Raw genomic sequence first — 18,675 nt, 5'->3', positions numbered from 1 at the left:
GTGGTAGATTCTGTCCTGAGTTAATGTGTTTACTAAAGAATATTCAAATGTTATTTTATTAGAAATATTTTGGAAAAGTTTTCACCTTTTCTAAATGTTTAAGTCTCTTTGTACAGGTTTGTTTAATGTTTCAGAAATGAAACAGCAATTTTGAGATCAGAGTTCCTAGGCATTGTAATTTTAATAATTTTATCAACAATGTAAAATGTAAGAAATTTGGCATGCAGATATGGTTGGAAATTCTGGTCTTTGTACTTCGAGGTTTCTTTTTCGGGTTCTAAGAAATGTAGTTTATGCTTTTGGAAAAAATTGTTATTTTTTGGTTGGGGGACTGTTTCATTGTAGGAAAAACTTAAACAGTTTGAAGAGCGATTAGCAGAAGAAAGACATAATCGTTTGGAGGAGCGGAAGAGGCAACGTAAAGAAGAGCGCAGAATAACTTACTATAGAGAAAAAGAGGAAGAGGAGCAGAGGAGGGCCGAGGAGCAAATGCTGAAAGGTAAAACCACACAGACATCATTGGAGGGATGGATTCTGGCTGATGTCAAATGTAGTGTTTGGCAATCTTATTTCATAGAAAATATAGGAATCTAGATAGGTGAATTTTTAGCACTGTAGTGAACTGTTTTCAGAATCCAGGTTGTTACATTGAAGATACTGTGTCCTTTGTGGATTTGTTTCCATATATTTGATCCTCTGTTTTTTTTTCTTCCCCCTGCGGTAATGGGATTAAATCCAGGGGCACTACCACTGAGCTACATCCCAGCCTATCTATTTATTTATTTATTTTTCTGAGGCAGGGCCTTGCTAAATTGTCCAGGCTGACCTCAAACTTGGGCAACTCTTGCTTCAACTTCCTGAGTCTTGTTTGATGTTCTTTTAAAAATTCATGCTTTTTGTTTTTCATCACTGAATTCTGTAAAGGTATTAACATTGATTGAAGAATGAATGCCAAATGAAGGGTGTCAAATGGTCCTCTGTCTAGAATCTCAGATTTGCAGGAATGGAGGGAGGGAATCTAATCTCATCCTTGTTTTCTTGAATGTCTTATGCCATTTAGCTGTTTTGTAATTTCCTTCTACTCTGTGCATCCTGTTTATTTAACACTAGAAAATTAGGCCTAAAACTAGGGGGAAAGGTGCTGGTGAGAGGAACACTTAGTAACCAAATAAATTATATAGAGCGAGAAGAAAGAGAGAGGGCTGAGCGTGCCAAACGTGAGGAAGAGCTTCGAGAATATCAGGAGCGTGTCAAAAAACTAGAAGAAGTAGAAAGGAAAAAACGCCAAAGGGAGTTGGAAATTGAAGAGAGAGAACGCCGCAGAGAAGAGGAGAGAAGACTTGGCGATGACCCACTTTCTAGGAAGGTGAGCGCAGATATGATTTTCTGTTGTAATGAGTTTCATGTTTGTCAGCTTACGTTCTTTTTTTTTTTATTGCTCAAAACATTAAAATAATCTTGACATATCAACTAACCTTCTTGCATGATACCTAGAAGGTGACGTGACACAAATTCTCTCTTGGGCAGAGATAAAACAGTCTGCATCAACTGAGAGCTTGTTCAGGCCCACGCCCAAACCTCATGATTCAGAATCTGCAGTTTAATCAGATTCCTAAATGATTCAAACACTGTTCTAAATATTTATAATACATATTGTCAAACTGACCTGTATTCTCTCTACAATCTTGTGTCTCATGAATTTCATTTCCTGATTGTGTGTTACCCACTTAGTCAAAGAACTCTTAAGCTTGTTCTTTGTGTCCCTACATTAGGCTTCTCATGGTAATTGCGTTTTTCACTAGTTTCTACTGTCACCATTTTTTTTTTTTTATTGTAGATGGACACAATACCTTTATTTTTAACTATTTTTATGTGGTGCTGAGGATTGAACCCAGTGCCTCACATGTGCCAGGCGAGTACTCTACCACTGAGCCATAACCTCAGCCCTACTGTCACCACTTTCTTCTCTTTCTGCTTTATGTATCTGATGCCTGTCTCTGTATTCTTCCTTTTTCCTTGTAATGTGCCCACTTTGCTCTTTAGAGAAAACATTGTTTTAACATTTTCTTTTTTTTGGTACCTGGGATTGAGTGCAGGGGTGCTTACTGTTGGACTACATCCCCAGCTCCCCCACTTATAGAATTTTTTAAAAAATATATATTTTTTTAGTTGGCAGTGTATCTTTTATAATTTTTATTTTTTAAATATCTTTTTTAGTTGTTGATAGACCTTTATTTTATTTATTTACACATGGTACTGAGAATTGAACCAGTGCCTCACTCAAGCTAGACAAGTAAGCTACTGCTCAGCCCCAGTTCCAGCCCCTATAATTTTATTTAATTACATGCAGTGCTGAGGCTTGAATCCAGGGCCTCACACATGCCAGGCAAGTGCTCTACCAAGCATTCTATCACTGAGCCACAACTCCATCCCTAATTTTTAATTTTGAGATAGGGGCTCATGAAGTTGCTTAGGACCTCACTAAGTTGCTGAGTCTGGCTTTGATTGAATTTGGCAATCCTGCCTCAGCCTCCTTTGTTGCTAAGGTTATAGGTGTAGGCCACTGCATCTCGTGGGTTAACTTTTATTTTAAGAGAAATAGCTTGGCATGACATTCTCTGTGCCACACCTGTATTGGATGCTTATCTTTATGGAAGAACCTCATGCTATTACAATATAGTCTTTACTTTTACAATGTATATGGACAGAGTTTGGGGGCCCCGCCCCCAGATTGAACCAAAGGGTATTTTATCTCTGACCTACATCCCCAGGCCTTTTTAAATTTTGAGACAGACTCACTGAGTTGTATAGGCTGGTCTTGAATTTAATGATCCTCCTGTCTTAACCTCCCAAGTTGCTGGTATTATAGGCATGTGCCACTGCACCCTGTAGGATTTTTATCCTTGTTGCTAATTTCCAATTTTATTTCTGTGCATTCTAAAATACATTGTTAGGTTTTTGTGAATATTTTTTTCTGTTGGACACAAAGTTTTGTATATATATGTATGAAATCAGAGCTGCTGTTATTTCAAACCTGTTATTTTTTTTTATGGGAACTTCATCTTCTGAGAAAAGAAAAGAGACCTCCTGTGATTTATGATTTAAAAAATTCTTTTAGTTAGCTTTCCTAAATCTGTCTATACTTGTAGTCATTTTACCCTATTATAGACGTGCCCACCCCATGGCTATAAGGACATACCGTTACTGTAATGCCTCTTTTTTCATGCTGTCTGCTTCCATATTCTTGAGAGCCTTTTTTCTTTAAGGCAAATTTAAGGACTTTTCTCTGCTTATTTTTATTTCCTCTTCTTGTGGTTACCACTAATTTTCCCTAAAATTTATCTAAATTTTTATAGTATAAATTTTAGTTTCTACTTCTACAGAACAAACCAAATTCTGAGCATGACTTACTTAGGTATTATTGCTGGGTATATTTTGCCTCAAGATCATTACAACCTCTTCTCTTTCTACTTAGGATTTCTTAGCAGTAAATTTTATGGCTATGTGAGCAACTGTTAGTTTATTTTTAGGTATTTGTTTTATTTCAGTAATAATTAAGAAATATTAATTATTCTGTCAAAAATAATAAGTTATTTCAGAAATTTCCAATACGGCGGTCATACAGTGAACCAACACAGTAAACAGGGGGGACACACCTGTACTGCACAATAAAATCAAAGGCAAATAGTTTTCCAGTTTTTCTTTTGTAGTGCTGGGGATTGAACCCAGTGACTTACACATGCTAGGCAAGCACTCTACCATGGAACCCCTCTCCAGTTTCTCCTCCTCCTCCTCTTTCTCCTTCTTTTTTAATGAATTACTGATATATCAAATTTACAGTTTTGTCAATATGAGCTTTTAAATTTATTTTGTATATGGTGCTTAGGATCAAACCCAGTGTCTCATGCCTGCTAGGCAAGCACTCTACCACTGAGCCACAATCCCAGCCCTCCACTTTTTCTTGAGGGGAAAAGGCCCAACCACATAAGCTGCGAAGCTTTGTTTAAACAAAAGAAAACAACAGAAAAATCTTACTAGCAATTGTTTAGGGCTAAATATGTTTATACTGTATCATGTTTTCCTCTTTGCAGATACATTTTGGTTTTATTTTATATATTTTAGTTTTTTTTTTTTTTTTTTTTCTTTTTCCACAGAATGTCTTTGTGTGTATCTCAAGAGATATTGTTTCTTTCTCATACTTGAACAATGGTTCAGTGTTTGGCCACTTCAAAATCATCTTTTATTCTTTTTAATACATTATCACACAGGGGAGGATTCTTGTTATCGATCTTGGTCTTTTTTTTTTTTTTTTAAATTTATGTTTTAATTGTAGTTGGACACAATACCTTTGTTTTATTTATTTAGTGTTCCTGAGGATTGAACCCAGGGCCTCACACATACTAGGCGAGCTCTCTACCGCTGAGGCACAACCCCAGCCCTAGATGCTTTTTTAAAAAAAAAAATATATTTATTTATTTAGTTTTTAGGTGTAGATGGATACAACACAATACCGTTATTTTTATGTGGTGCTGAGGATTGAACCCGGGTCCTGCCCGTTCCAGGCGAGCGCTCTATCGCTGAGCCACAATCCCAACCCCCTAGATGCTTTTTTATTCCTTGAAAATTTCTACACTTTTCTTTATCCTTAAAAGGAATTTAATCATTTCACTGACGATGTTAGGCTCATTGTGATTGGTCTTTTTTTCATTATTCACTGTTGGCATTTTTACTCTTAAAATCAGAGGTATAATTCTCTTTAGACAAGATAAGATTATATTAACTTAAGGAAGTTTCCCTCCCTTTTCTCTTCAAAATCTCTTTTGTGTGGTCACTTTAACTATCTATTTTAGTGCTGGGAATTGAACCCTGGATGCTTCACCACTGAGGCATATCCTCAACCCTTTTCTTGCCCTTTTTCTCTTTTGAAACATGGTTTTGCTAAGTTGCTTAGGGCTTGCTGAGTTGCTAAGCCTGGCCTTGAATTTGTGATCCTCCCTTACCTGCTGCATCACACACTGTTACACATGTGTGCCATCATGCCCGGCTGTACCCTGCCACCTTTTGTTGTTATTGTTTAAGGCAGGGTCTCACTAAGTTGCTAAGGCTTGCCTGAATTTTGTGTTGTTTGTGTGCTTCATCCTCCTGCCTAGCTGAGATTACTATAACTGTGTACCACCATTCCTGAATTATCTTTAAAAATCTTTCTTTTGCTCTTTTTTTTTTTTTTTTTTGTAGTAAGTTGTCTGGAATTCCTGTTTGTTCATTAGCATGGCCCATTCCACTATTTGCTCTACTGACTTTAAAGTATTTGTGGCTAGTCCTGGTGGCGCATGCCTATAATCTCGGCTACTTAGTAGGAGGCTCAGACAGGAGGATTGCAAATTCCAGGTCAGCCTGGGCAAATTATCTAGACCCTGTCTCAAAATAAATAAAGATATGGGGATGTAGCTCAGTGTAGGGAGAATACTGCTGGATTCAGTCTTCAGTACCACCCTCCTTGAAAGGGAATTGAGGGGGGCCCAATATCTTGAATTCTTTGTTTTGCATAAAGATGACAAGAGTAAAATAAACATTAAAAGATAAAGAAGAGCACCTTGAAAAGCAAAGTTGGAAAAAAGATGAAAAACATCTTTAAAGGAAATGTGAGGAGTGGGAGAAATGTGGTCTTTGGGTATGTATGTCTCCCTCCATTGGAGTGACCATGTTAGTTATTAGTTACATTGACTTTTTAATTTGTGTCCACTTGGGAAAGTCTTGGCACAGCCTCCCTCTTAATAGGCCAGAGTCATCCATGATAGCAGGAGAACAATTATTATCTGACTACATGTGTCCTTCAGTGCTTCTCATCTGTAGGCTGTATCTTCCAGAGAGCCTTACATACCTAATTATGGCTGAAGGTTATGTTTGTAGGAGCAGGCAAGCTGTGTCAGAGGGTGCTCATTGAAATGTTGTGCCAGATTTTCATTTTCATTGGTATTAATGAAATACCAATTAAATATCTCCTGACACCCTTCCCATGATTTTTAGTGCAGTGCTTTCAAGAGAGAAACACTGTTAATCTAACCATTCTGTTAGACATTTCATTTATTCTATTCTTCCCCCCCCCCATCATATTTTTCAAAAGGGAATTTCTAGGCCAGTGGTAATCTGTAGATCTTTTAGGAGCTCCAGATGTGTACTCTCAGGGTGATTTCAAGTGGTGTTTTACCAGCTTATAAAAGCCATGTACAATATTTGAGAATATTAGTTTGGTTGTACTGGCAGTCTGATTGCAGATTAAACAAGAAAATTTTAAGACATGCTTATATTTAAGGGCTTGAGGTAAAGATTGACTGTGTTTGGTAATACCAGTAGTTGTCATTATGAATCATTGTCACTGTGGTGCTTCTTATTTGCTTTGCTTATGCAGGATTCTCGTTGGGGAGATAGAGACTCTGAAGGCACGTGGAGAAAAGGACCTGAAGCTGACTCTGAGTGGAGGAGGGGTCCACCAGAGAAGTAAGTAGAGTCACATTATTTTTGTTGTGGATCCTTAATACTCCATCCGGGTGTGTGTGTGTTTTTCCCCAGTACCTAGGATTATTGAACCCAGGGATACTTAGCCACTGAGCTACATTCCCAGCCCTTTTTTATTTGAGACAGGGTCTTGCTAAGTGGCTTAGGGTCTCACTAAGTTGCTGACACTGAACTTGTGATCCTCGCACCTTGGCCTCAAAGGATTACAGGTGTGTGCCACCACACTCAACATCTACCAGTGGTTTTTAAAATAGGCTTATTTGTAGGGATGGAGAAAGGAAAAGCTGAGAATTATTATCATGCCTAATTCTTTATTCCACCCTTACTATGATGACTAACCTCTAAACACTCAGATATTTTAAATTCCCTAAGAGTATTGAGTTTAGAGAGTAAGAAGGAAGAATTCTATAACACTTTTTCCTTAGATTTGCTAAATAGACGTAGCTGTCCTTGAAATAACTACTAGTGGCAGACAAGAATGCCAGCTTTTTAGTTTCTGTTCAGAAAGTAAGTTTAGAATAATCATTATAAAAGATTAGAAATTGCCAAGGTTCTTGTTTCCCCCACTTTGCCCCCCATCCCACCCCTTTTGGTATTGGGGATTGAACTTGGGGATATTTGACCACTGACCCACATCCTCAGTCGTGTTTTGTATTTTATTTAGAGACAGGGTCTCACTGAGTTGCTTGGTGCCTTGCTTTTTGCTGAGGCTGGCTTTGAACTCAAGATCCTTCTGCCTCTGCCTTCCAAGTTGAAGTTACTTACGTCCTTGCTTTATTGCAGTTCATTCTCCTGTTTCACCCACCCAAGCCACTGGGATTACAGGCATGTACTACTGTGCCTGGGTGGTTTTTATTTTTTGCTGCTGGGGATGGAACCCAGAAGTGCTCTACCACTCAGCTGCATCCCCAGATCTTTTTATATTTTGAGAGACGATCTCATGAGTTGCCTAGGCTGGCCTCAAACTTGGAATCCTTTTGTTTCTGTTTCCTGAGTCATGAGATTTTAGGTGAGCATCACCATACTGGCCTGAGGTATTTTTAAAGGCAATAAAATAAAATACAATTCCTGAATGATGGGATGCTTTGTGAAAATACTTGACCTTAAAAATGTGTGGCTGTTCCTCTGTAGGGAGTGGAGACGTGGAGAAGTGCGGGATGAGGAAAGGCCTCATCGGAGAGATGAAGATCGACCCAGGCGTTTGGGAGATGATGAAGAGAGAGAGTCCTCTCTTAGACCAGATGATGATCGGGTGCCTAGGCGCAGCATGGATGACGACAGAGGCCCTAGACGTGGTCCTGATGAAGATCGCTTCTCTCGTCGTGGAACAGATGATGACCGTCCTTCTTGGCGTAATGCAGATGATGACAGGCCTCCCAGACGAATTGGTGATGATGACAGGGGAAGTTGGCGTCATGCAGATGATGATAGACCACCTAGACGAGGACTGGATGACGACAGAGGAAGCTGGCGAACAGCTGATGAGGACAGAGGACCAAGACGTGGAATGGATGAGGACCGGGGGCCCAGGCGAGGAGGTGCTGATGATGAGCGATCATCCTGGCGCAATGCTGATGATGATCGGGGTCCAAGGCGGGGCATGGATGATGACCGGGGTCCCAGGCGAGGGTTGGATGATGACCGAGGACCTTGGAGGAATGCTGATGATGATAGAATTTCCAGACGTGGTGCAGATGATGACAGGGGGCCTTGGAGAAACATGGATGATGATCGGATTCCCAGACGTAATGAAGAGGATCGGATTCCCAGACGAAGTGAAGACTCCAGACCTGGTCCCTGGAGGCCATTTGTTAAGCCAGGTAAAATTCTGGTATATAGACAACTAGTTGAGATGCTCTGTGGCATCTGATGTGTTTACATGCAGAAAATGAATTTTAAATGGATAAATGACATTCAGCTATATTATCATTTTCTGTTTATAAGTGGATCTTTTTTCATAAATGCCTTATGTAGTCAATTTCATGTCAAAAGTTTCCTTTGTTGTTCCACACCCCAAAACAGATACTGTCTTCTGTAGTGGTGTTGGGCTCATTTTCTTTCTGTTCAGTTGGATGTTGCTTTGAGTGCTATTTTTCTGTTCCCATCACTTAAATATTAAGTATTCTTCAGGTTCTATCTTAGGCCAGCCTTCTTGAAAATAGATCTTTAAAATGTACAGTTATTAAATATTTATGCAGACTCCTGTCCACTGTAGGATTATACATGGAAGAACTCTTTTTGTTTTTTTAATTCTGGGCCTATTCATCTTTTTCACTTTATGATCCTTCTATAGTTGTATGTGTCTATGACACATTTGTGACCATCTTTAGGTGATGTCTGTGTATTGCACATTGGCAACAACTGCTTTTCACACATGGTACGTTTCCACTGGGAAACCTCACTGACATTTTAGACTCAACTTGTATAAAACTCCTACTTTTCTGTCGGCTCACCACTGTCTTAACTGTATAATTTAGAAATTTGGGAGCTCTCCTTTCTCTGGTCTCTTTCATCCTTTAATTTAATTTAATCTGCCTTTTTGATGTTCCTTAAAACCACCCACATTTGTATTCTATCTGCTTGAACTTCTGTCTGGGCCACCATGATTCTTTGAGGTCTTGCTTTTACCTACTAACTTATCTCCACTGGTTCTACTCCCAGTTCTTTTCTTTGTGCTATAAAAAGCCATTCTAAGTTCTGATCTAAGCGAACAGCTTCCTTGTCTTTATCTTTGGTTGTACTATCTATATCTTTTCTGTTCTGACCCTGGGCAAGTGACCTTTGGGGCCTCATGTAAAATGTAGTTAACTGTACAGTAGGTACTGAGGAGTCCTAGAGGAAATATAACATTAGGTTCCTTTGGGCCTCTGGTCATATTTTAGCCAGTCAGAATAACTATGTTTATGTGTTTTTTTCAGGGTACCTTATTTGAAACATAATATTGCTTCATGAGCATAGAATTCACTGCCAACAGTACTGTAACTCATGTCTGAGCAAAGCTTTTTTGATACATAATATATTTTCTCCCTAAGAGACATCATTCATAGCCCTCTTGTGCTTGGGGATACTAGATAGCATTTCAGTAGTATGCTTGGGTTGTTTGAAACAGTGAAGTCAGTAGCAAACCACAAAGTTATGAAAAACATGGCACTAAATAAATAATCCTTGGAAAGGACACTTGTTAGAGTAAGAGCTGAAACCAGAAGGCAAAGTGCTGCCCACTTTAGCTGTGGTCGTGTATGTTGGGCGACTCACAATTTTTGCTGCTTTGGAGTGACTGCAAGGTGCCAAAAGACTAAATTTTGGGGTTGCTAGTTTTTAGCAAGCACAGAATCTGATAATATTAAGACCGACTCAGCTATTGATAGGATTGAGCAAGGCAATTTAGGCATATGGTTTAGGTTAGTGTCTGTGTTGGTGACAGTAATAATTATTTGTGGTATAGCTATGATAAGTTTTCACTGAAATGTTTGCTTCCTTTGACCTCTTTATAGATTTCAGATCCATGGCTACATGCAAGACATGGGGCAGGATCAAAGCATTTGTCTTTGTTTCATGACTAGATGGTGGGTGGTAAGTGGTGGATGACAGGAATATGGAAAGAGTCTTTTTTGGTGATGAAGATTCTGAGAATGTTGCAAGGTATAAATGACTCATAATTTGGGCTTTAATGCTCAAGGAAAGCTCTTTAGGTTTTCTGCTAAAATGAACAGTCTGCTTATCCTCAGGACAAATTGTATACCCCAAACCTTTGCTTACAGTAAAAATTCAATGATATTTTTATTTTACGGAACATAAACCCAGGTAGTCTATGCAGTGACACACAACAACTTTAGTATTTTTCATTTTAAATGAAATTGGAGTGTCTTCATCATTCTAAATAATGAATTAATTTCAACATACCTTTATGATTACTGAACTGTTTCTTGAGTGAAAAAATATTTTGCTGCTTATTTAAAAAAAAAATAGGTGGATGGAGAGAGAAAGAAAAGGCCAGAGAAGAGAGTTGGGGTCCACCTCGAGAATCAAGGCCATCAGAAGAACGTGAATGGGATAGAGACAAAGAAAGGGATAGAGACAATCATGATCGTGAGGAGAATGAGAAAGACCCCGAAAGAGAGAGGGACAGAGAGAGAGATGGTGGGGATCGTGAGGATCGCTTCAGAAGACCCAGGTTGGGAATTTTTTTTTCTCTCTTTTTTTTTTAGGTTGGATGTTTCTAATTGAACTGTTGTAGAGTTACAGTTTTAATATTCTTTTAAATACTCTTCGTGTATTCCAAACTGTGTTTTAAGAAACCTTTCTTTTCTCATTTATCTCTTAAATCATGTAATAAAATTTTAGAGTTCATATAATTGAATTATCCCTTTCATGAGACAATGTCTTAAACTGTGTGTAGCTATCTACAGGTTATATAAACTGGAAATGAAACCAGCGTGGGTACAGTATCTGAGGTCCACCTAGGAGTTTAAACCTTGTCCCTTATATATTCATAAACTAAGCATCAAGTTGGGTATGATGTGTTCACTTAAAATTGCCTGTATAGTTTACCTTCAGCAAGAACTTGTCATTTTAAATGGTTACAGGGATGAAGGTGGCTGGAGAAGAGGACCAGCTGAGGAATCTTCGAGCTGGAGAGATTCAAGTCGCCGAGATGACAGAGATAGGGATGATCGTCGTCGTGAGAGAGATGATCGTCGTGATCTAAGGGAAAGAAGAGATCTCAGAGATGACAGAGACCGGAGAGGGCCTCCCCTCAGATCAGAACGTGAAGAAGGTATGAATGTTATTTATGCTGGAGTGTTGGAGAACAGTCATTTTGGCAGTTTGGGTTTTATGTAGTTATTTTGTAAATCTGCATCAACACCCCAAACCAGGTAAACAGTCTATTTTAGTTTAGAACTTGTGATTCTCATTCACTTAATGGTCAAGCTGTGACTTAGCTCATCTAAATTTAAAGTACATTAATAGACCAAATTGGTTAATGAGCAATATGTGGTGATGAAATTTATTTAGCACAAAGGAAGAAGCAGTTTAATCAGTTATTTTAGAATTAAGATCCTGGCAGATTAGCACAAAGTTTAATAGTTCTTTCTCTGAAATTTTAACAGTTGAAACGTTAAAAAATATTTTAATGTATTTAATATGCCCATTGCACTTAAGTACTTGTTCTCACACCCTTTTAGTATTTTTTATTTGTTTATTTATCCATTTTTTTGTAGTTGTAGATGGACAGTGTGCCTTTATTATTTATTTTTATGTGGGGCTAAGGATAGAACCCAGTGTCTCACATGTCTGCCACTGAGCTACAGCCCCAATCCTACACTTTTAGTATTTTGCCTTGTACAGCAGTATTATAAGTTTATTCTCTTATAGCCATAATTTAAAATTTTATATTTTTATGGCTAATTTGTTGTTAAATTTTTCAACAAGAGCCCCAAATGCTTTCAATTTAACAATGTCCATTCACCTAGTATCCTCCACCCTGTGCTGGGGATTGAACCCATGGCCTTGTGCATACTAGGCAAGCAGTTTACCACTGAGCTATACCCCCAGTCCTTTTAAAAATTTTTGGGAAAGGGTCTTGCTAATGAAGTTTAAAGTTGGCCAGACTGTTCTTGATCTTGCAATCCTCCTGCCTGACACCAGAGTAGCTGGGATTATAAGCCCGTGGTGACATACCCATCAGGTCAGCCGGAGTTTTATCACTTTGTATTAAAATTTTATAACTATTAGTATATTTTCCAGGCCAATGATTTCTGTTTTGTTTTGAAATTTTGAGTTATCTCTCTTAAGTATGTTAAAGATTTTTTTTCAGGAATTATAGTCAAAATAATTAAAATATGTGGAACTTTTATTGATTTTTTTTTTTTTTTTTTTTTTTTTTAAAGTTGTGATTCTGTACTGTTAATCTTCAGTGTGGGAAGTATTCCTTTTGCTCGAGTTATGTTTAGCGTGAGCCAGAAGAATATAATATATACTTAAGCTTTATTTTCTAAATTGAACTTTTTAGTAAGCTCTTGGAGACGTGCTGATGATAGGAAAGATGACCGGGCAGAAGAACGGGATCCCCCTCGCCGAGTTCCTCCCCCAGCTCTTTCGAGAGAGAGAGAAAGAGACCGGGACCGGGAACGAGAACGGGAACGGGATCGGGATCGGGATCGGGACCGGGACCGGGACCGAGACCGAGACGGTGAAAAAGAAAAGACCTCATGGAGAGCTGAGAAGGATAGGGAATCCCTTCGTCGTACTAAAAATGAGACTGATGAAGATGGATGGACCACGGTACGACGTTAAGTCCCAAGATGGTGGATTCAGACTCGTGTCTTACATAGGTTTGATCACATTCAAGGATTATTATACTTGTTCTTCAACCAATCTAAATTGGATTCTTTAATGTTGTTTCACCATAACACAAAAAGCATGAACTCGTATTAATCCTATATAATAGATTGATCATGCACCGTTTCCACAGAAGGTTGGAAAACCATGCCATTTTCTGGAATTTAAGGTGTTGCATTATTTCATCAATCACTTGTTTACAAAAGAGAAAAACTAAAAAATAAATTTAAAATGTGAACCCATCGGGTATGGAATAACACCTGTATCTTGGTATAGAACTGATATTTTTTTGTTTGATTTTGAAATATTTGATATTAATTTGGAATGAGGTGTTAAGCTTTTGTTAAAATGTATTCGAAGACCCTTTAAACCAGTGGATCTGAAACAATTTTCACACCATTAGCGGTTGAAACATACCTCTTTAGGTATTTTGAGGTATTTACTATTAACTAAATTTAGGAAGTTTTTAGGTTCACTCTAAGTGCAGTAAATATTACAGACATTGGATACAGTGGGATTTTCTGTAGATTTTACTTAAGAAGAGGTGAGTATAAAGCAATTTGCAGTCATTATTGTAATGACAATACTGTTCAAGTGCAAACCCAAAACAGTACAGCTTTTAAATTTTAAAGCATTTGGTAAACTATCGCTGTTTTTTTCTGTTGCCAATAGCAAACTGCTTTTCCATTAATGGAGACTTCATGCCTTTCAAGCATTTTAAATATGACAATATTTATAAATGTGTGATTTGGAGGAATTCTTTAAATTCTTTTTCCTAATTTCCTTTCTCTTCAGAATAGATTCTTTCAACAAGTAATTTGTAGTAATGACTGTGTTGACTTCAATTTTTGGAGTGTAGTAGCTATGTTAAAGATTAACTATTTGGTCTTATTGAAGCCAACCCAGAACTTGCTGCTGTGTTTTTTCTTCAGTGATAAATAAAATACTTACAGAATTTGTTTTAGTGTTGATTTGTGATCATAAAGTGTTATATAATGGTAAGTTTGCATATTCAGCTGAAGTTTATTTTACTTGAGTTTGTATCAGTGCCATTAAATGTTTCAATGAATATCAAAGAAAATAGAAAACAACCTTAATTATAACACAGAATGCAAATGCAGCTAGGACATTTCCTATAAAGTGCCCTCCTTTCTTAACTGAAACTCCTTAATTTCACCTGGTGAGGGGCATGACTTAATTTTAGAGAATGTTATTTACTAAATTTTAGTGGCTGTGGGCATGGGAAACTTGATTGTTACTGTTGAGAGTTCCTGTTGGTACAGTTACAAGGCCAGAAGAGGGACTGTTGATGCTTTTTGACTTAATCAGATGCAGCTTTTCTGTTATCAGTGATCAGTTTTAAACACTTCATTTCTGGTGTATGAAACATGTGGAAGTCTTAAAAGCTCTTCTGTGAGAATCTTTTCTTTCATAAAAAGATCAGTGATTATCTGGGGCAATGACCTGCTATGAATTTGTTACTGTAAAGCAAATTGTACATATGATGTCATAGATAAATCCCAATCAAGATACATTTTATCAGACTTGTTTAAGTGAGTCATAGAAGCATGTATAACAGGTTTCAAGGCCAGTTTGCAAACTGGCTTGGACCATTTCCCAGACATCCTTCTCCCAGGGTTTCTTTGTCTTGGGAATCAGAACTGAGAGCACAGCAGAAGGGCAGAGGAGTCTGATGCTGTTGCTTTGTGATCCAGCACTTGGGTTTCTGCTATCCTGGACTCGGACCCTCTCTGCTTCCACATTGTTAAGATGCTTAGTGTTCAAGTTCTGGTAAAATAATGTCAGAACAGCGAATGAGTGAGCTGAGTAGTTCAGCTGTAGAGCTTGTTGTGGGAGACCTTGGGTTAAAACAGATCTCAGTAAAGAGGCGGGGTAAGCAGATTATCATTTACATCTCATCACAATGATTTCTCTTGTATTAAGGGTATGTCAGTATCACCTGCTTGAACATGTATAATTTGGAACAGTATAATTTGGCTTAAAAAAAAAATTCAAAGCAGCCAAATTGATTTGGTCACTTGTCTAGGCCTTTTGGCCTGGAAAAATGCACTCTTTGTTTATACTGATGTCAACCCCCCCCCCACCGCCTTTTTTTAGTTGTTGATGGACAGCATGCCTTTAATATTTATTTTTATGCAGTGCCTGGGATCAAACAGTGCCTCACACATGCTAGGCAAGTGCTCTGACATTGAGCTACAGCCCCAGCCCTATAGTGAGTGACCATTTTGAAAAGGTTGAGCAGAGCAGCCAGGGAAGTACCAACTTCATATTGACCTGCATAAAGCAAAGCTTATTTAAATTGTATATCTTCTAGCAAAAGAACAGAACAAGTAATTAGTGGTTTTATTAAGCTACTTAAACTTAGGCCCAGTCAGATCTGCAGTTAGACTTCCCAGTGGATTATTTTCTTGGTTAAAAAAAAAAAAAAAAAAAAAACCCAGCTTGCCTGTTTACCCCTCCCCCCTTGGTTCCAAAAGCCACCCAGTATGATTTACCTTGGCGACTGTTATGCCTTCAAATGAGTGTTCCAGATCAAGTCAATTTACTATGGAGGAAGTTAGCTGTTTAATACCAAAGGAGTCTGGCTCCTAATACCCTAGCTAAATCTGCCTACTGGTAGCTTTATGTACTTAATCTCTTGGTAGTATTTTCAGGTAGTTGTGTTCATGCATTCATCTTAATTCACTTCGTTTTTTTGCTGCGTACATCTGTCTTCACGGGTAGGTATCTACATACCATAGTATGGCATGCAGCATGTTGAATTTAAATGATCTTGGAAGTAAGGTCATGATTAGAAACCTTTGCCTATGAATCAGGTTTCTCACTGATAACTGGCAGGGTTCCAGAAGCATATGGGGGTCTTCTGTGAAGACTGGGAACATGAGGGGAGCCCTGTTTCTAATCTGCAATCCCCAGCAGTTATTTTGATCAGTGCCAATTCTGGTGTGCCAATATCCGAAGCCAGATAACCTATACTGAAGATTCCACTCCATGTTATTACATCAGTTTTCCCATCTTGTGTTTTAGTTTGAGGGATAATGGCTACAGTAAGCTTTCCTTCACTATTTAGGAATCCTGAAATTGAGCAAGTCAGGATGAGCACTGTTCTATAATATTTGTGAAGAACTGAAAATGGGTGGTGGGCTGGGTTTGTGGCTCAGTGGTAGAGTGCTTCCCCAACTTTTGCGAGGCACTGGGTTCTTTTTGCAGCACCACATATAAGTAAAATAAAGGTCCACTGGCAACTAAACTGTTTAAAAAAAAACGGAAATGGGAAGTTGGGGGCATGAAGAGAAAATGCTATGCAATCATACTGTATAAATATTTTTTTTAAACAGCACCATCTCCAAGTGTATACACAATATGATTATGACTTGGCACAGTTTTTAAAGGTGAAAAAGGCTAGTTGCTAGTTCAGTAATAAAAGATCTGGTACATAAAAGGAGCTGTATTCTACCTGCTACAGACTGCATTTTACACCTCCAGTTAGGACGGAAACAAGCCACAAGGAGGGAATACCCACCCAAATTAATACTGAAAAGAACTAAATTTCACTTCTTATAATGCTTGTAATTGCTTCACCTGGAATTAGAATATAACTAAGGACAACTAAAATAGTGCATCAAACAATAAAATAGTCATTTTGCTGACATTCCATAAAATCGTCAGTTTTAAGCTCAGTTCAGAGGCTATTAAAAAAATATACTAGACCTAGTGAAGTGCCTCCATTCATAAAACGAAACACCCAAGATTAGAGATAATTTCATACCGACGCGCATCTAAAATAGGTCGACGTATAGTAAATAAACAGCGTCTCGGCTGCCATATCATCCAGCCGCCTTCGCAGTCCTCTATGTGTGCAAACTAGAAACACAGTCCCCCTCATCCATTCCCCTCCCCAAAAAAAAAAAAAAAAAAGCGTCTAGTCTCAATCTGCTTGACAGAAGTACTCCCGCACCGCCGACTTCACGACGTTCCAGGTTGAGCCAGTGCGGACAGCTCCGCATCTCAACCAATAAACCGGGAAAGACCGTTCGCAGAACAAAACGGAGGGCAGTAGCGTCAGGTGCCCGCAGACTGGACGCCGGGCCCTCAGCGCAGCTTCTTGCCTGGCAGGCTGTCCCTAGCGCCGCGCGGCGGCGGACGCGCGGCGGGCGGCGCTGGCACTTTGGAGAGCGGACAGTACTTGATGGTGTGCGCGTTGTCGCCGCTGGCGCCGCACAGGGGGCACGTGTAGCGACGCAGCACCGGGCACAACACTCTCCCGTCGGGGCCCTTCAGGATGTGGGTGGTGTAGAGAGCCACCGCCTCCTTGTTGTTCCGGCAGAACACGCACACCTGCAGCTCGGGTTTGAGCAGCCGGGCGGCGGCTGTCCCCGAGGCAGCTTGCAGTCGGGGCTCGGCCGCCCACGCCGGGGCCCGCTCCTCTCGCGGCGTCACCTCGGGGGTGGTGGCGGCGGCGGGCGCGCAGCCCAGCAGCACCGCGGCGGCGCGACCTGCGAACGGGCTCAGCTCGGCGAAGCGCTCCTCCAGCAGACCATTTTCGGCGGGGCCTGCGCATAGCTCCAGCGCGCGTAGCTCCAGCGCGCCCCCCAGGAAGCGGCCCCGGGACCCCGGCTCGTCGCTGTCGTCGTCGTCGTCGTCGTCCTCGTCGTAGTCGGGCGGCCCCAGCGCCGGCCCCAGCGCCCCGGGCCCGGCCCCCGTGTGGGGGGAGCAACAGGACGAGGACGACGAAGAGGGCGGGGAGCCGCCACCGCCGTCCTCGCCACGGGCGCAGCCGAAGCGCGGTTCGCCGTCCACCGCCTTGGTGATGAGCGTAGCAAGCCCCAGGTAGTCGTTCCACGAGCTGAAGGGCTGCGGGTGCGCCTGACCCTGGGCACTCACGTAGCGGGCACTGGGCACGACCGCCATGGGCGCGGGGGCGCGGCCACGGCGGGGCGAGCGGGGCGCCCAGGGAAAAGCCTCCATGGGCGGGCTGCGGGCCGCACGCCGCCTCCCTGCCGCCGGCGCAGGCCGGACGGAAGGGACGCGCCGAGCCTGCCCGCCGGTCAGCCGCGGGGTGGGGCCGCCTCGCTGCTTTTTATCGGGCCCGCTCCTCCCCGCGCCCCTCCTCGCCGCTGCGGCCCTGCCCCCTGCGCTCCCCCGCCCGGGCCACCTCGCCTGCGCCCCGGACGGAGGCGGAGCAGAGGCGGGCGCGCCGGGGGCGGGCGGGCAGTGCGCGCGCTCCGCTCAGACCCGCGCGGCTCCCGCGCCCAGCGCGCTGCGCCCGCCTCGCCAGCTGCGGGGCGCCTTTCATATTGTGAGGGGGCGGGCGAGGCGCCGCCTCGGACCGCGGCGCTAACTGGCTGCGGACCGGAGCCCCAGCGCCACGGGCGCCGCTCCCGATGCTGATTGGTGGCGGCTGGGGAGGGGGCGTGCGCGGCACGCGCAGCGGGGAGGTGAGGGAAAGTAGGGGAGAGCCGACCCGGGCGGAGGCGCGGAGGCTCGCCTTGATTCCAGAGCTGGACCCTGGGACTGGAACAGGTGATCAGGCCTGGGCCTCCCTGGGTCTGCTGGTGAGGGTCGACGAAGTCAGGGTTCGGGATGGCGGGCGGGGGATGCCACCTTCCAGCCTAGGATGACCGTGGGCTGCGGATTGAGAAGCCCTCTTTTTGCCTCCTAGCTTCTCGCCAACGTGCGCAAGAAAAGCCGTAGGAGGTAGGACACGGGGGAGATCTCAGGATGCACCTCTTACATCGTAGCCGCCCAGCGACCCAGTAACTTCGATCGCACAGGGCTCGGGAACGTTTTCTGGCG

The 18,675-nt window shown here is 41.6% G+C and overlaps 2 protein-coding genes across 2 annotated transcripts in view; one reads left to right on the top strand and one right to left on the bottom strand.

Annotated features, from left to right (window-relative positions):
* The window catches only part of Eif3a (eukaryotic translation initiation factor 3 subunit A), a 36,401-nt gene extending 22,586 nt beyond the window's left edge, over positions 1-13,815 (top strand). Inside the window, exons 16-22 of the mRNA XM_076835150.1 lie at positions 346-499; positions 1,182-1,366; positions 6,410-6,498; positions 7,648-8,336; positions 10,486-10,690; positions 11,103-11,293; positions 12,530-13,815. Of these exons, the coding sequence (XP_076691265.1) occupies positions 346-499; positions 1,182-1,366; positions 6,410-6,498; positions 7,648-8,336; positions 10,486-10,690; positions 11,103-11,293; positions 12,530-12,813 (1,797 nt within the window). The 3' untranslated portion in view covers positions 12,814-13,815. The remainder of the gene's footprint in view (positions 1-345; positions 500-1,181; positions 1,367-6,409; positions 6,499-7,647; positions 8,337-10,485; positions 10,691-11,102; positions 11,294-12,529) is intronic.
* A 1,699-nt stretch (positions 13,816-15,514) lies between these two features.
* On the bottom strand, positions 15,515-17,873 carry Nanos1 (nanos C2HC-type zinc finger 1). The gene has a single exon (XM_076834885.1). The coding sequence runs from the start codon at positions 17,845-17,847 to the stop codon at positions 16,972-16,974; it is 876 nt and encodes a 291-aa protein (XP_076691000.1). The 5' UTR covers positions 17,848-17,873; the 3' UTR covers positions 15,515-16,971.
* Between the last annotated feature and the right edge of the window lie 802 nt (positions 17,874-18,675).

This window comes from Callospermophilus lateralis, chromosome 15 (genome assembly GCF_048772815.1).
Source record: "Callospermophilus lateralis isolate mCalLat2 chromosome 15, mCalLat2.hap1, whole genome shotgun sequence".
Lineage (NCBI taxonomy): Eukaryota > Metazoa > Chordata > Mammalia > Rodentia > Sciuridae > Callospermophilus > Callospermophilus lateralis.
Note: the sequence above shows the minus strand (reverse complement) of the source record. Positions and strands in the feature narration are given on the sequence as shown.